The 16,195-nt window shown below is 37.5% G+C and overlaps 1 protein-coding gene across 1 annotated transcript in view; it reads right to left on the bottom strand.

Moving 5' to 3' along the window:
• OXCT1 (3-oxoacid CoA-transferase 1) overlaps positions 1 to 16,195 on the bottom strand; it is a 159,373-nt gene that overhangs the window by 74,240 nt on the left and 68,938 nt on the right. The window contains exons 8-10 of the mRNA XM_043887930.1: positions 5,447 to 5,554; positions 4,081 to 4,195; positions 1,221 to 1,315 (exon numbers count right to left, since the gene is read on the bottom strand). Of these exons, the coding sequence (XP_043743865.1) occupies positions 1,221 to 1,315; positions 4,081 to 4,195; positions 5,447 to 5,554 (318 nt within the window). The remainder of the gene's footprint in view (positions 1 to 1,220; positions 1,316 to 4,080; positions 4,196 to 5,446; positions 5,555 to 16,195) is intronic.

Here is a 16,195-nt window from a genome sequence, read left to right as displayed (position 1 = left end):
CTCTAATAACTTGAATAGGGTGAGCAGTTTCATAACATAACATATATTAAACTAAAAGAGAGGAAATAGAAAAAGAGAAAAGAAAAGGTCTAAGTTAGAGCCAAAAAAGAGGAAATAGTGGCTCTGAAACTTTAACATACTTTTAAAAAATGGGATAAAAAATGTATTCTTTAAATAAACTGAAATGGTAACTAATGTTTTAGACCTGTGTAAAATTTTCTTTAGACAGTGATCATAGTTACGCATATCAACTTATTTCCCTTGTCTTCAAAATGAGGGATCTGGTTACTCTAGATAATCTCAAAGGAACTTGAAAAATGTAAGTCTTTGCAGTATGAATCTGTTTTTATCCAGACTATTACCATTTTTGTGTTCTCAAAAACGGTCACAATCATTGCCTCAATCAAAATCAACTACATGCTCATGACCATAATTTATATTTTAAATGCTGGATATACATTTTCCATATGTATGATTTGTACTGCATTAACAGTTAAGATCTACCGAGAAACAATAAAAGATTAGGAATATTATAAATTGTCAGACTATAAGTAATCTCTGTCATAATTAATAAGTAAATAAAAGTTATTCAGGGAGCTAAAGTATTTAATTTTATGTTAAATAAATACTAAAATAAAAGGAATGGTCAAATTCTATGAGAATATTGAGCCCATTTGAAAAGTTATTCTTGAGAAAGGGAAAATTCTACCCTTTGAACAACATGGCCTCAAAATGATTATCACATGAGAACTTTTTGAATTAGCCAACTGTCAAAAAATGTCCTGTTCTAAAGGATCAATAGAAATATTACTCTTCAGTTTCTCATGCTGAGACTTGCTGATTTTTATTTAATGTAGAATTAATAACCTTCATTATCTTGTGCAATCACACATAGGTTAATAATAGTGTACCTGAACAGGCTGGTGTGAGGTCTCTGAAGTGGGTGTAATAGGGGAGATGGAAGCTCATACAGTGATAAATGAGGAGCGATTGAAAAGCTCATGGAGTCGGGAAACTACCATCTACTCCATAAAATATGACAGGACATGTTCGTAAGTACTACCACTTTATGGGAAAAGTTTAACATTTTATTATGAGGATAAAGAGAAAGAAAAATAAGATTGGAAAATCTAAGCTAACAATTCTAAGAAAACTGCACTATATAAAATATCTCATTTTCCATCGAGACTGGATAAATAAAGCTTTAATTTCTATCTTACCAAACCCAGGACTCCGTTTTCACTCTGCAGATGGACAGTCATATTGGGGCTGATATAGTTGCTGGCCAGAAGTGGTATTCCTATACCCAAATTGGCTGGAATAAAAGATGTTAAGGTCCAACATACAGAAGGTAGAGAGATTATGTCATAAATCTTCTACATGAATAAACCTGCACAGAAGTGTTTAAAGGCACTTTTTCTGAATGTATTCTCCCACCACTTTCTAGGTACTATTTTGTAATTTTTTCAAAAACAAAATCTCTCAATAATCACAGCTTTCACCATGCAGATATCAAAGTAGTGGCTTAAGAAAACTAATCAAAAGGTCATGTTTATTGTAAGATACATTTAGCAAACTTTTAGATTGTATTATGACTTATATACTATGTATTAGGACTAATGTATTATGATATATGTACTATGACTGCTGACTGATATAACACGGCCTGAGCTTTGTTTAAAAGCATTTTTCACTATTTGAAACTCCAACTGAGACTAAAGATGATTAAAATATTCTATAAGGGGCTTCTGTGTTTGAATTTTAACAAAGTTTTCTGACAACACCAAAATGTCTACCTAAATTGTATGGATTCCTTTGGGTCACTGTAATAACATCCATTGGTAACTGAAACTTCTCTAAGACATAAAGAGGATGGTGGGGATGCCTAAGTTTCAGTGAATACATCTGAGACCATCTATTAAAAAGAAGCTATGCTACAGCATCAAAGTGCTACCTGACTGGGATTAGCAGATGCCAACTATTATACACAGAATGGATAAAAAGCAAGGCCCTACTGTACAGCACAGGGAACTGTACTCAACATCCTATGACAAACCATAACGGAAAATAATCTGCAAAAGTCTATGTATGCATAACTGAGTCACTCTGCTGTACAGTAGAAATTAAATACAACACTGCAAGTCAACTAAACTTCAATAAATTTTTTTTTAAAGAGCTAACTGAGGCTATTAAACCGTCTTCAGATGATCAAAGTCCTGACTTGTATGCTGTGGTGTGAATTTGATCTTGCCTCTCAAGATCAAAGCAGCTGACCACATCAGAAATACTGATTGTGGGGATTCTCTGGCATCCAGTGGTTAGGACTTGGCATTTTCACTGCTGTGGGCCTGGGCTTGATTCCTGGTCGGGGAACTAAGATCCCACAAGCTATGCAGCACGGCCCAAAAGAAAAAAAACAACTGACACTGTCTGGAACTGCTGTCCATGCTGTCCACTACTGCACACCATAGACTCTTACAGAATTAAAGAATAACAGCACTCTGATGAGATTCTAATAACAGGGAGTGCTTTAAGAATCAAGGCCAGAAAAGATAAAGTTTATACATGGTACCATATTGTAAACTACAAGGGCCAGCAAAACAACCCAATGTGCCAGGTCACCTCCAGTGAACATAGTGAGTCTATGAAACTACGATGATAGCTACTTGGATTACCTCCTACCAAACCATCTAGCGTAGAGTTAATTGTGTTTCTCACAGTGATACATGTAACACATTGAGGTACTGATTCCATTATAAGCAGGTTATTTTCAAGAAAGGGCAATCCAAATTACAAGTTTTATACTTCAACTCTCTTATCATATGCTGCAATTTTCAGTTCTTTAATATTATTTAGTGAGTCAAATACCAGGGAGAAAAAAGTCCATGCAATTTAGGTTGAAAAAGAGTAGGTGCTGTGGAAAGACCATTATATGAACTGACTTGCAAATATTTTTCATAGGCAACACAATGACAGTGAATAAAGGATATCTAGAAGAGAAGCTAATACATCTAAAATCAGAGTTATCATATAGTCAGTGTTAAAATGCCAGTGGTAAACCAGTTGACTGGAGGTAAAAAGAAAACCCACAGACAAGCTTTCATCTGCTCAGCCAATTTGGTTGACTCTGTATCTTGCTGATATGGGAGCTGAAAAAGGAGGCACTATAATATTCTCTTCCCTGTGTGAATTCCCACCATAAACCAATGCATAAACTGAAAGGTTAAAAAAAAAAAAGTGAAGTGATGGAGGTAAGAAGAAAGTAAAAAAAAGGGAGTCTTCCCGGTCAGTATCAGTCTGAATAAGGCTCTTGTGGGCTAGAGGGAGTTCAGGGAACGGACGCACGTGTCATGTTTCCACCTCCTGCCGGGACTTTAAGTCTGGCTTTACTGTATTCACCATTCCACAAATACTTACCTCATCATACATTATTTGAATGTATATATAATATTATTTGTATTATATAGTTCAATGGTTAACGTCTCGAAAATTAGCAAACCGGCAAACAGACTCACTGACATTTAAACACATTCAAAATCCAAACACTTTATCTACCCCTTTCTTAACGAAGTATCTAAAGCAGAATTTGAATCATTCATTGACTACAAAACATCAGACATAAAAGGGTACACTCACAGGGATCTTTGTCATGGGAAACAAGAGGCTGTTAAGAAACTGGATCTCATGTTTCAAATGAGTACCTAAATGTCAGAACACAGAGAAAGCAAATAGCATTGGTTACAACTAGTACTTCTGAGAATTTAAACCTTCATCTTGGGTAATCTCTTTTCCCAATTAACTTTAGCCAAATGCCAAATTGAACTGAAATTCACTGTATATCAGAGAATAGCTAAGCAAATTTTCAGTCACTATTTTGCTTCAAGAAGGTAAAAGAATTATAATTTCAATTTCATTTATCTTTATATCTTTAGGTTATATGCCACATTTTGTAAAAACTGATCAATTGCTTTAGAAGTTACAATGGACTAGAAAAGAATCCCTATGCAGGAAGTCTAGTAACCTGATGAATATGTAAAAAGGGCTAGGTCTTTGCTCAGCTGCAGAAGGAATAAAGGATACCATACATGCCATCCTCAAATTCAAGAGCTGCCCGCTTGATGATACGTTCCCTGACATTATCTCCAGGTTTACCAGATGTGGCTTTTATATCTTCCTCTTTCCGGATTGATAAACGCTTTAAAATAAACAGAAGTAAATTATTCATGGTTGAGGTATGCCTTTTATTTTATTACTGCTGAAATACGAAACTGTATTGGAAAAAATTTTAACTCTCCCCCATTACTAACAGGAAGCAAATCTGCAATATAATATAGACGGTTTTTTTTAACAGAAGAAGAGTAACATGGATGACACCTGATGACAGAAATAATTCTTTAGGAAGTAACTGAAAGGTCAGGTTTGTTTGAAGAGGAAGATACACTTGTTCTATCCCTGAAGCGAGTAATTCCTCCGCACTGTCACACTGAGTGCTACTACTGTTACCCTTCAGAGTCCTACAACTGAACTCTCCTCAGGTGCTCAGGGGTGCAGCTGGAACAAAGAAAACAAACAGACCTTTCAACTGTGTTTTTGTGGGGCTGTCAGAATGTGTCTACCAAGTATTGCTGCTGCCAATCGCCTATTTCCACCTGCAGAGTCGAGACTGGTTTTGCTATAAGTGCATCACAGAAATCTTAGAAATATCCAGAAACCAGCCAGAAAACTATTTCCATCACTAGATCTCCTTGACACAGACTCTGGTCCCTGTTTGCAAATGTCCTCTTTTTGATCCCTGGCCCCTGACATTAGTTTTAGATTGCAGTGTCTTCCTGTTTGATGTCAACAGGTAGAGGGCATCTCTGAATCTCTGGTCTCTTACTGCTTGTCTATTCTGTTGCTGATCCCTACACATTTCTGAATCTTAATATTGACTCTGATCCAGTTGATCTTCATCCTCTCAGTAGCCTTAGTATATACCTCCAATGCTCCTCATAGCCTCTCCTTACCATGATCTCATATCTATCCACCACCTGCCCAGAGCCCAACACTTGTGGGAAAACATGCAAAGACATCAAGATAGCTAGCTCTGAACACTCAAACACTAAGAGTCCAGCAGGGGTAAGGCAACCAAAGACCTGCTTATTGTTCTCCATCCTGCAGGACAGCCATCCGAAACTCTGCATTATAAATCAGAACAGTTACAAAAGCCTGTAAGACAAAGTCTAGAGAATCATGTAACTTAGAGATATACATGTCGTAAACACAAGACACTGCTCAGCTAGACACACAGACATCCCCTCAAGATGGACACATGAGAAGCTTCTATTAAGATTCAAAGCAAGACTTCCTGTTCAGCTTTAATTCCTTATCATCTGGAATAGCTCCAGGGACACATCTCTTTGACAGTCAGATCCATAAATACTGACAAACAAGGTAAGTCAATTACCTCAATTCTTTTCTCGTATTTTTCTCCCTTTATAAGGCGATGTACATAAATCTTAGGAATATGAATGTCTTCTGGGGCAAATGATCCAATATCGACAATTTCTTCAACCTACGCAAAGAGAAAAATATTTTAAATTAAATGAGAGTTTAAATTGAATATTTTTATTAAAAAAATGAAGAATATGCATCTTTACCTCCAACTTAGGTTGGACACACAATGTAAAATATATATGTATATAATACAAATATACATATACATCAGAGAGAAAGAATACACACATACATACATATACACAAACTTCTAGACCCACAAAAAGAGAAGAAATTCAAATACATGGCCTGAACATAAAGTTCTAGAACTTTGCTTAAAACAGCCTCAGCTACAAATTTGTCAAACGTTTGTCAGTACAGCTGCTTGAACTTTCACAAATTGCAGCTCAACTATGCAAAATTTGAAAGCACATCCCTTAAACCCAGATTTTCAAAATTAATGGAAATTTATCATATCAAAGACAAAAATCTGTACCAACATCTGCTTGGTCAATTGCTTTTTAAATATAGACACAAATGCTATTTGTAACCATTTTTAATTATTCCTGTTATTAGCTTCCTAGGATCGTGATAGAACTGCAATTGCTGAAATAATTTTACTTTAAGATTGATCATTAATTTCAATATGGAAATTTGAAAAAGAAAATATTAACAACTAGAAATTCTAAAAATTAAAGTTATTCATAGAGCAAAAGGGTACTTTATAGCAATACCAAATGTCCCAAGTCAGTCTGCTACTTTAAAACTCATTTTTAAAAAGGACAAAATAAATAATTTTTTATATCAACATTAAAAAAAACCCTCAGAGTAAAAAGGATCAAGAAAAACTAAGATCAACATCGCTGAGATCAAAAAATTATCTTTCTGGTGCCAAGAAAAAATATTAATCTTGAAGACTGAGAGTACTCAGTTTAATAGATGTCATACCCAAAGCAAAGAACTATCTGCAAAGGAAATGACTGGTACAAAGGGAGTTGTATGTATTTGTCTCCTAAACTAGTAATGGAACTCTTCAGAAGTTTTTGAGGTTAAGCACCCCTCTTTATGCTATTCTACCATCTATGCCCAAATCATACTCTTCCCATAATGAAAGAATAATGGGGATTAACAAGAGTCAATTTCATTATCATGCATAGCTCTCAAATAGCTGAATAAAAAAACAGGTCATGGTACATAAAAACCATCTTCTCTGATCAAAAAAAAAAAGTCCAAGGAAGAGTGAGTAAACATGTGGGAATCCAAAAATGAAACAGTGAGTAGAGATGTGTATCTAATATTCATTTGAGAATGAATCAGGGGGAGGCAAGGGGCTCCCCATCACTGTGCTCTGTATCTTTTCCTCCAAATTTCTCTATACTCTGATATATCAAGAACATAGCCCTCACTTTTTACATATCCAGGTTATTAGGCCTCCTGCATATTGATTCTTTTTTAATCTACTGAAACCAAGGCAGGGATCAGGTAAACAGGAGGTGGATATAGGAAATGCAGAGCAACTAAGCATTACTTCCACTTCTTCAACAAGCCAGAAATTTCATCCATTAGGGTTCATTCAAATTTTACACTTATTCAACTCAAGCCTTCAAAGAAATTCTTGACTTTAAAAAATGTATCCTGAGGATATTATTCTAAGGATATAAATGAAGCCATTATACTGAGGATATGTGTGAAGATTTACTATTCATGAAAATACTGGCCACAGCATTTGTTAAAATAACATTGAGTTGGGGCTTCCCTGGTGATCTACTGTTCAAGAATCCGCCTGCCAAGGCAAGGAACACAGTTTCAATTCCTGGTCCAGGAAGACCCCGCATGCCATGGAGCAACTAAGCCTGGGAGCCACAACTACTGAGCCAGTGCTCTGAGCCACAACTGCTTAAGCCTGCGAACCTAGAGCCCATACTCCACAGCAAGAGAGGCCACCGCAGGGCAATTACAGCACAGCCCTCCTCATGCCGCAACTAGAGAAAGCCTGCACACAGCAATATTGAAGACTCAGGGCAGCCAGAAACACACACACACACATTTTTTAAAAAATGGAGTTGGGAACAACCTAAAGGATCAACAGTAGAATAACACTAAAATATATATGGTATCGGGTTCAGTCTCTGGGTTGGGAAGATCCCTTGGAGAAGGGAATGGCAGCCCATTCTAGTAATCTCGCCTGGAGAATTCCATGGACAGAGGAGCCTGGTGGGCTACAGTCCATGGGATCACAGAGTTGGACACGACTGAGAGACTAATATATTGGCTCAAACAATTATTTACATAGCTACAAAAACTAAGAGGATAAACCAAAGGAAACTAGTACTGAAATGTTAGTTTTTATCCTTAGGTGACAGTACAAGTTATTTCTGTTTAATTTTACTTTTATAATCAAGAGGTGAAAAACATGCACTTTTTTTTTTTTTAAGTTGCAATAAACATCAAGTAGATGCTTTCCAAAACTAGGAAATACATAAGTGGAGGATGTGATAAATTGCTTTGTTAGCTATATATCAAAAGGAAATGTTAAAAAGAAAATAGAGCCCTAAAAACTGTGGTTTCTAAACTCTAAAAACATTTACAACATTATGAAATTTAAGTTAAAAAAACTTTTTGTTTACATTTTTTAAGAAAATGCAAATTATTCTCACTGCCTTATGTTGTTCCAAAAGATCAGGCCCTCTTAGCTCTTGTTTGAATTACTGCATCAGCTTCCTAACTGGTTTCCCTGCAAGACCCTTCAGCAGAAGCAAGAAACACATGGGGAAAGAAAAGAAGTCATACTTCTCACTTAGCCAAACATGTTGATGGCAACCAATCTCTACCTTCTTCTGGGTTCCATCAGAGAAAGTTCTGACAAAAAAACACCAAATCAAGACCAGTTTTCTTTACCAAGGGCAACTTTATCATGACTTTCACAACAAATGAAGTGAAAGAATATGTCCCAGTAAAACAACTCCAATGAAAAGCAAGAATCTAGTTAAGCGTAATCAGTTCCAGGCTTTGTCATACTAATAGGAATGATTTTCATCGTGTCGAAAACGCATGGGCAGCATTTGTCAAAACAATATCAACACTCAACAGGATTGAAAATTTCTATACAAAAATCAAAGCTTTCTCAGAGTTGGTTAGCAGAGTTAATCACAGAGGAAGAAAATATTTGAAGTACAAACCCAAAGAAGAAAACATATGTTTTCAGACAATCTGTGAAAAGAGTTTACCAAAAAAAAAAAAAAAATGAAGAGGCAGAACTATATTAATGATAGCAACTGATGAGTTCTGTGCTCATTTTGGGTGATCTTGAAAAAGAACAAATGGGGAGAGAGGGAAGGATCTGGTGAGATCAGACAAAAGCATAAGAGTCAAAGGAAATCTGAAAAGAAAAGAATTTGTTAAGGAAGAAGTAAAAATAAAAGCTTACAAGAGCACTCACTAAGCATGGCAGAAATGTACCTCCTGAAACCAGAAGTGGGTAAGACAAGAGAAGAAAGAACAAAGAAAAAGCCTCAGTGTACAGTGATGGGCATGTTTAAGGATCCTCAGACAAGATCAAAATGGAGGAGAGGCGGTAGCTAAGAGCAACCCAGGCTTCTCCCTGGCACGATGCATAGTTCTCATGCAGCCATCTGGTACATCCAGAAATCCAGACACTTGAGGCTTTTCTAATTAGTACTTGTCTTCAGTTATTAGCAGGAAAAGAGAGGCCAGCGAATGTTAATTATTATTGATTTGAACTTTGTTTTAAAAGGTTGCTTTCTCTGCCCTACACCCTTCCCACTTTATAATTCTGCAAAAATTTATTTTAAAGCTCGGGGAAGGGTAAGAATTCATCTCCTGGTGACAGTGTTTCTGTTTTTCCTTGGCAAACATTATTTATATCTCAGGTAATGTAACAGAGGAGCAGCAAGGCAATAACCTCCTTATTTCTTATTTTATTTTAGTGACAACCTCAGTCGGTTATAGCCACAAAAGTGTGCCCAACCCTGAAGGCTGTTCGTGGAAAAAGCTGCACAGCTGCAAACTTCACCATATGAAATAAAGTCAAGTCTGAGGTGGGAGGAAGGGGAGGAATCACACTGCAGATTTTATTCCTGAGTCATCTTAGCCTTCAGAAAGACTTAGGATGAATATTCTTCTCTTATCAGAAAACTTAAAAAGCAAATAACAAGCAACAATGGCTAGAAACATAAAAAAAAAAAAAAAAAACACCACCAGCACCCAAATTAGAAAAAAAAGAAGCCTTGAAAGACTAGAAAAATGGAGAAGGGAAGCAATGAGCAATAACAGAAAAATTTAGAAGATGCAGAGGTGTTCTGTATACTACTTTAACCCAAAAAAAGGGGAAGAGAAAGAGGAAATGTGGAGCAAAAGGAGGGCTGGCCTGAAGGGCATCCTTCCCCACAAATCCTACAGAGAAAAAACATCCAAAGGATCAAGAAGGTGCATAGCTTCTTAAGCTCCATGCAAGGGAGCTTAAAAATACTACAAAAATATAATAGAAAATGGCATGAAAGCTGAAAAGGTCTGGAAAAATACATGGGGTTTTAGATGTCTTTATAGAAAGGCACAAAAACTGAAAAGATGAGTGGCTACTAATGAAACTGCAACCTTACAAACAGCTGTAAATATAACTGCACAGTCACTGAATGTCTCACGCCAATGGGCATCCTCCAATGTCGGGTGACAATAAGCTCAAAGGCACAAGGTATGTCCCGAAAACAGGCACAAGCCTGGGAAGCCAATGACCTAGCAATGATGTGACAAAATGTATTTAAAGTGACTTTAAAAGGAGAAAGAATATCACACTAAAGGCCATATAATCAAGCGTGCTCACCAAACTAAAGATGTAGATGGCATATTTTTTAACAGAAATGACAAAACTGGCTCAGAAACAAGACAGTGATATAAAAGGGTGATATCATGGAAAATGTCAATTATTAGAACATCTTCTGTTCATCATATTCTTCTGATAAATTCGATATTGCCTTCTGACAAGTTCTATTTTTCAGAATGAAACAGTGAGAGAAACCATGATTCTGGACTTTTAACCAATAAAGATAAATTCCTTGGTAAAGTAGAAATGATGGAAACCCTGAAAGAAAGTGACAATGTAAAATTGGAATTTGTAATAAGCCAGGAACGGAATCTTAGATGTACACAAAAACGTATCCTGGTTTTTGAAGGGAGGTAGATTTTGAAAAGTTGAGAGGATAAAAACAAAGATCAGGATCAAGAGGTCAGAAACTGTAAATAATAGAAGCCTATGAGGGGTGTAAGGCGCTCAAAACCCCCATTCTGACAGTATGAAAATGGACCATCTTGACAACGAGAACACGGTATACAAAGAAAGAATATGATAACATGGATAGCAATGTGTCTTCTCGTATTTTAAAAAGGCTATCTAAGAACAGAAACAGACTCACAGACATACAGAATGGACTTGCGGTTGCCAAGGGGAGAAGGAAGGGAGGGGGGATGGACTGGGAGTTTGGGGTTAATAGATGCAAACTATTACATTTAGATGCAAACTATTACAGCAAGGTCCTACTGTATAGAACTAGGAACTATATCCAATCTGAAATAAAGCATAATGGAAAAGAATATAAAAAAGAATGAACATATGCATACAACTAAGTCACTTTGCTATCCAGCAGAAACTAGCACAACGTTGTAAACCAACTACACTTCAATTAAAAAAAAAAAGCTCATACAAAAGAGAGACACACATGTCCTAAGACAAAAGGAGGTCACGTGAAACTTTAACAGGTAGATCAAAAAGTACAAATTATAATGAGGTGAGTCATATCCAAATACTAAAGACGATGGAAGAGTGGTTTCTGGGGTGATTCTGTTGCTGCTGACGGGGAGTTCAGACATGGTAATCACAACCACTGGAGACAGAAGACAGAATAAACCACAGCAGCTCAATTCCATTTCACTTCTGGCTTCACCATCAGGGAGAAGAAAAGGGAAGAACTAATACAGCTAAGAAGGAATTGAATTCCAAGAAGATACACCTATATTCTCCAAATTAATTCTAGGCTGTAGACCCACAAAAATTACAAGTCAGGATTCCTAAAGAGCCTGAAAATATGGTCACAGAATTACAGTCAAGTAAAAATGGCACAGATGTCAGCGTATGGAAAGGCAAATATACTCCTTTCCAAACTGGGGCTCTATTCACAAGAGTGCACTAATGAATTATTGAGACTTCACTGGTGGTCTGGAGAAGGCAATTGGCACCCCACTCCAGTACTCTTGCCTGGAAAATCCCAGGGAGGGAGGAACCTGGTGGGCTGCCATCTATGGGGTCGCACAGAGTCGGACACGACTGAAGTGACTTAGCAGCACTGGTGGTCCAGGGGTTAAGAAGACGCACTTTTCATTGCAGGAGGCAAGGATTCGATTCCTGATCAGGGAACTAAGATCCATGTTGCGTAGTGGGGCAGGGGCAAGATTATTGAACAAACGGTCCATAAGGTCATAAACAGAGAGAAGAATATTGTTAGACCCCAGGACAAGTTTTTTCCCACACCAAGCCCTGCCAAGTGAACTTCACTAATTTGCAGATCTAGCTAGTGCATTGCTGAGTCAAGAGAAAACACACAGTATGATTTCACAAAGCACCTGACCAACTCCCTCACACTACAGTTTTACAGACATACTGAGAAAATGTGACTTGGTTTCATTCACTTTAAAATCAATAAATATGAATTAAGCACCTACTAGATACAACAATGAAGAAAACAGGGAGCCTGCTCTGACGCAGAGACAGAAAGATAACAGAAGAACCACAAAACTATTTGATGGCTTGACAAACTCTTAGCGGCCTCTGACACTGTGGTTCTTAACTTTGAGGGAAACAAGTACTTGCTTAAGAACCTGATGAAAGCTACAACATCTGTCCACACACAAAAATATTTCCTGACCTATAAAATCCCTCTAAGGATTATGGAGGATTTGTCCATAAACATCCACCCATTTCTACCCTCCAGCCTCAGTGAGACCCCACATTAGAAAAGGACCCCTATTCTAGTGCTTTTGTTACAGGGAAGAATAAAATCTGATTCAACGCTGCATCTGTTTTATTTTAACCTTTGCTTCTCACTGCTTTTGTTCAGTAAAAGGATACTGTCTATACAGAATGGCCTGCCTCTCTGCCTGAATGTTAAACCAAAGTGCTATTATTCAGGACCCAGTCTACCCTTGGATGGCTACAGGTAGGAAAAAAATTAACCCATCCTCTCCCCAGGTCTGGTCATTCCAGGAGACATTGCAAGATTAATGACCATTTTATTTTACTTCCTCACTCCCTTCCCTAAGACTCTGATAAGATTGTTTTTTGGAGACACTAGTCTGCCAGCTTTCTGAATAAAATCATATTCCTTGCCTCAACAACTCCTCTCCGATTATTGGTGAGATGAGCAGAGCAACCTTGGATTGGTAACATTCTGGTGTTTTTGGTCCTGTCCTGTTCAATATCTTTATCAAGACCTTAAATGAGACAGGGAATACATCCTGAGCTCACTGTGGTCAAGGGGCAAGGGTCTGGGTACAACAGACAATTCTGAACATATACATTCCCATTTGTGTCTTAGAAGACAATTTTAAGCTCATGACCTCCAAGTATTCAGCAAAAGTTTGAGCAAAAAAACATGATTAAGGAGTCCAACCAGTCTTTTAATGCTCCAAGAATAGTATGCTCTTGGAGAAAACCTACACCACAGTTATAAAGAGTTTTTCCTTCCAATTAAAACAGAGTGCCTACCGTATGTAAAACAAATAGCCAACGGGAATTTGCATTACATCTCAGGGAACTCAAACAGGGGCTCTGTATCAACCTAGAGGGGTGGGATGGAAGGGAAATTGGGAGGGAGGTTCAGGAGGGAAGGGACGTATGTATACCTATGGCTGATTCATGCTGATGTTGGACAGAAAACAGAAATTCTGTAAAGCAATTATCCTTCAATTAAAAAATAAATTTTTAAAAAAATTAAAAACAACAACAGGGTGCCTAAGATAAAATTCTGTCTAGTTTTAACAGCAAGAATAGTTGTACTTCGCTTGATCATTATTTTCCTTTAAATTACATGTACTATGAGGGGGGTGGAAAAACTAGAAGTTTGGCATTACCATATACACTATTGTATACAAAATAGATAATCAAGAATTTACTGTATAGCACAGAGGAAAACAACAGAATGGGAAAGACTAGAGATCTGTTCAAGAAAATTAGAGATACCCAGGGCACATTTCATGCAAAAATGGGCCCAATAAAGGACAGAAACAATAAGGACCTAACAGAAGCAGAAGAGATTAAGAAGAGGTGGCAAGAATACACAGAACTATACAAAAAATATCTTACTGACCCGGATAACCACAGTGGAGTGATCACTCTCCTACAGCCAGACATCCCGGAGTGTGAATTCAAGTGGGCCTTAGGAAGCATTACTATGAACAAAGCTAGTGGAGGTGATGGAATTCCAGCTGAACTATTTCAAATCCTAAAAGATGATGCTGTTAAGTTCTGTACCCAATATGCCAGCAAATTTGGAAAACTCAGCAGTGCCCACAGGACTGGAAAAGGTCAGTTTTTCATTCCAATCCCAAAGAAGGACAATGCCAAAGAATGCTCAAACTACTGCACAATTACATGTGTGTGGTAATTTTTACATCATTTCAGATGATAGCAAGGTAGTGTTCAAAATCCTTCAGCTAGGTTTCAATAGTACATGAACTGAGAATTTTCAGATTTAGAAAAGGCAGAGGAACCAGAGATCAAATTGCGAACATCCACTGCATCACAGAGAAAGCAAGGGAATTTCAGGAAAACATATACTTCTGCCTCACTGAATATGCTAAAACCTTTGACGGTGTAGATCACAACAAACTGTGGGAAATTCTTAAAGAGATAGGAATACCAGACCGCCTTACCTGCCTCCAGAGAAACCTATATGAAGGTTAAGAAGCAACAGTTAGAACCAGACATGGAACAACGTGTTACAGACACGGTTCCAAACTGGGAAAGGAGTACGTCAAGGCTGTATATTGTCACCCTGCTTATTTAACTTCTATGTCTTTGTGACCCTATGGGCTAAGCCCGCCAGACTCCTCTGTCCACGAGATTCTCCAGGCAAGAACACTGGAGTGGGTGGCCATGCCCTACTCCATGGTACCTCCCAGACCCAGGGATCGAACCCCCGTCCCTTATGTCTCCTGCATTGGCACGGTTTTTTACCACCAGCACCACTGAGGAAGCCCTCTATGTATAGTATATCATGTGAAATGCAAGGCTGAATGAATCACAAACTGGAATTAAGATTGCTGGGGGAAATAGCAATAACCTCAGACATGCAGAGGGCACCACCCTAAAAGCAGAAAGTGAAGAGGAACTAAAGAGACACTTGATGAAGGTCAAAGAGGAAAGTGAAAAAGCTGGCTTAAAACTCAACATTCAAATGAAGATCATGGCACCCAGTCCCATCACTTCATGGCATATAGATGGAAAAACAATGGAAACAGTGACAGACTATTTTCTTGGGCTCCAAAGTCAACTGTGGACAGTGACTACAGCCAGGAAATTAAAAGACATTTGCTCCTTGAAAGAAAAGCAATGACAAACCTAGACAGCATATTAAAAAGAAGAGACATCACTTTGCTGAGAAAGGTCCCATGTAGTCAAAACTATGGTTTTTCTAGTAGTCATGTATGGATGTGACAGTTGGACCATAAAGAAGGCTGAGCGCCAAAGAATTGATGCTTCTGAATTGGGGTGTTGGAGAAGACTCTTGAGAGTCCCTTGGACAGCAAGGAGATCAAAGCAGTCAATCCTAAAGGAAATCAGTCCTGAATATTCATTGGAAGGACTGATGCTGAAGCTGAAGCTTTAATACTTTGGCCACCTGCTGTGAAGAGCCAACTCACTGGAAAAGACCCTGACCTGATTCTGGGAAAGACTGAGGGCATGAGGAGAATGCGGATACAGAGGATGAGATGGTTGGATGGCATCACCAATTCAATGGACATGAATTTGAACAAACTTTGGGAGATAGTGAAGGACAGGGAAGCCCTGCATGCTGCAGTCCATGGGGTCGCAAAGAGTCAGACACAACTGAGTGACTAAACAACAACAACAGGGAAATGAATGTTCTGTAATAACCTATGTGGGAAAATAAATCTGAAAAAGAATATATGTATGTATAACTGAATCACTTTGCTGTACACCTCAAACTAAAACAACACTGCAAATCAACTATACTCCAATAGAAAATAAAAAATAAATTAAAAAAAATAAGAAGTACTGCTAACTATATAAACAAGTCCTATAATTTTTATTTGATATCTTACACATGCTATTACAGTATAATTTTTCAGTCTGGTCCTTGCTCCATTTTAAAGCCCTACCATTGCTTTTCTTTCTTTATAGAGCCCTACCTTTAACTGATGTTATCTTGTGTATTTTCTGTGCCTTATAAGCTATTTTACAATATCTGGAACAAAATGTATAAAAATCAAACAGTTTATTTATCAAACTGGAGAATGATGCAAGGCCAGAAAAAATACTGATACAATGAAGATAGAAAATGGCCTTTACTGGTTAAAAAAAAAATAAAATGAGCCAATTAAATGAATGAAATTAAACAGGGATCAAAGTTAATATTCTAAAGTAACACCTAGCCTAGTCATTTTTTCTAGGAAATAAAAGGGCTTAGCT

This window comes from Cervus elaphus, chromosome 25, assembly GCF_910594005.1.
Source record: "Cervus elaphus chromosome 25, mCerEla1.1, whole genome shotgun sequence".
Taxonomy (NCBI): Eukaryota; Metazoa; Chordata; class Mammalia; order Artiodactyla; family Cervidae; genus Cervus; species Cervus elaphus.
Note: the sequence above shows the minus strand (reverse complement) of the source record. Positions and strands in the feature narration are given on the sequence as shown.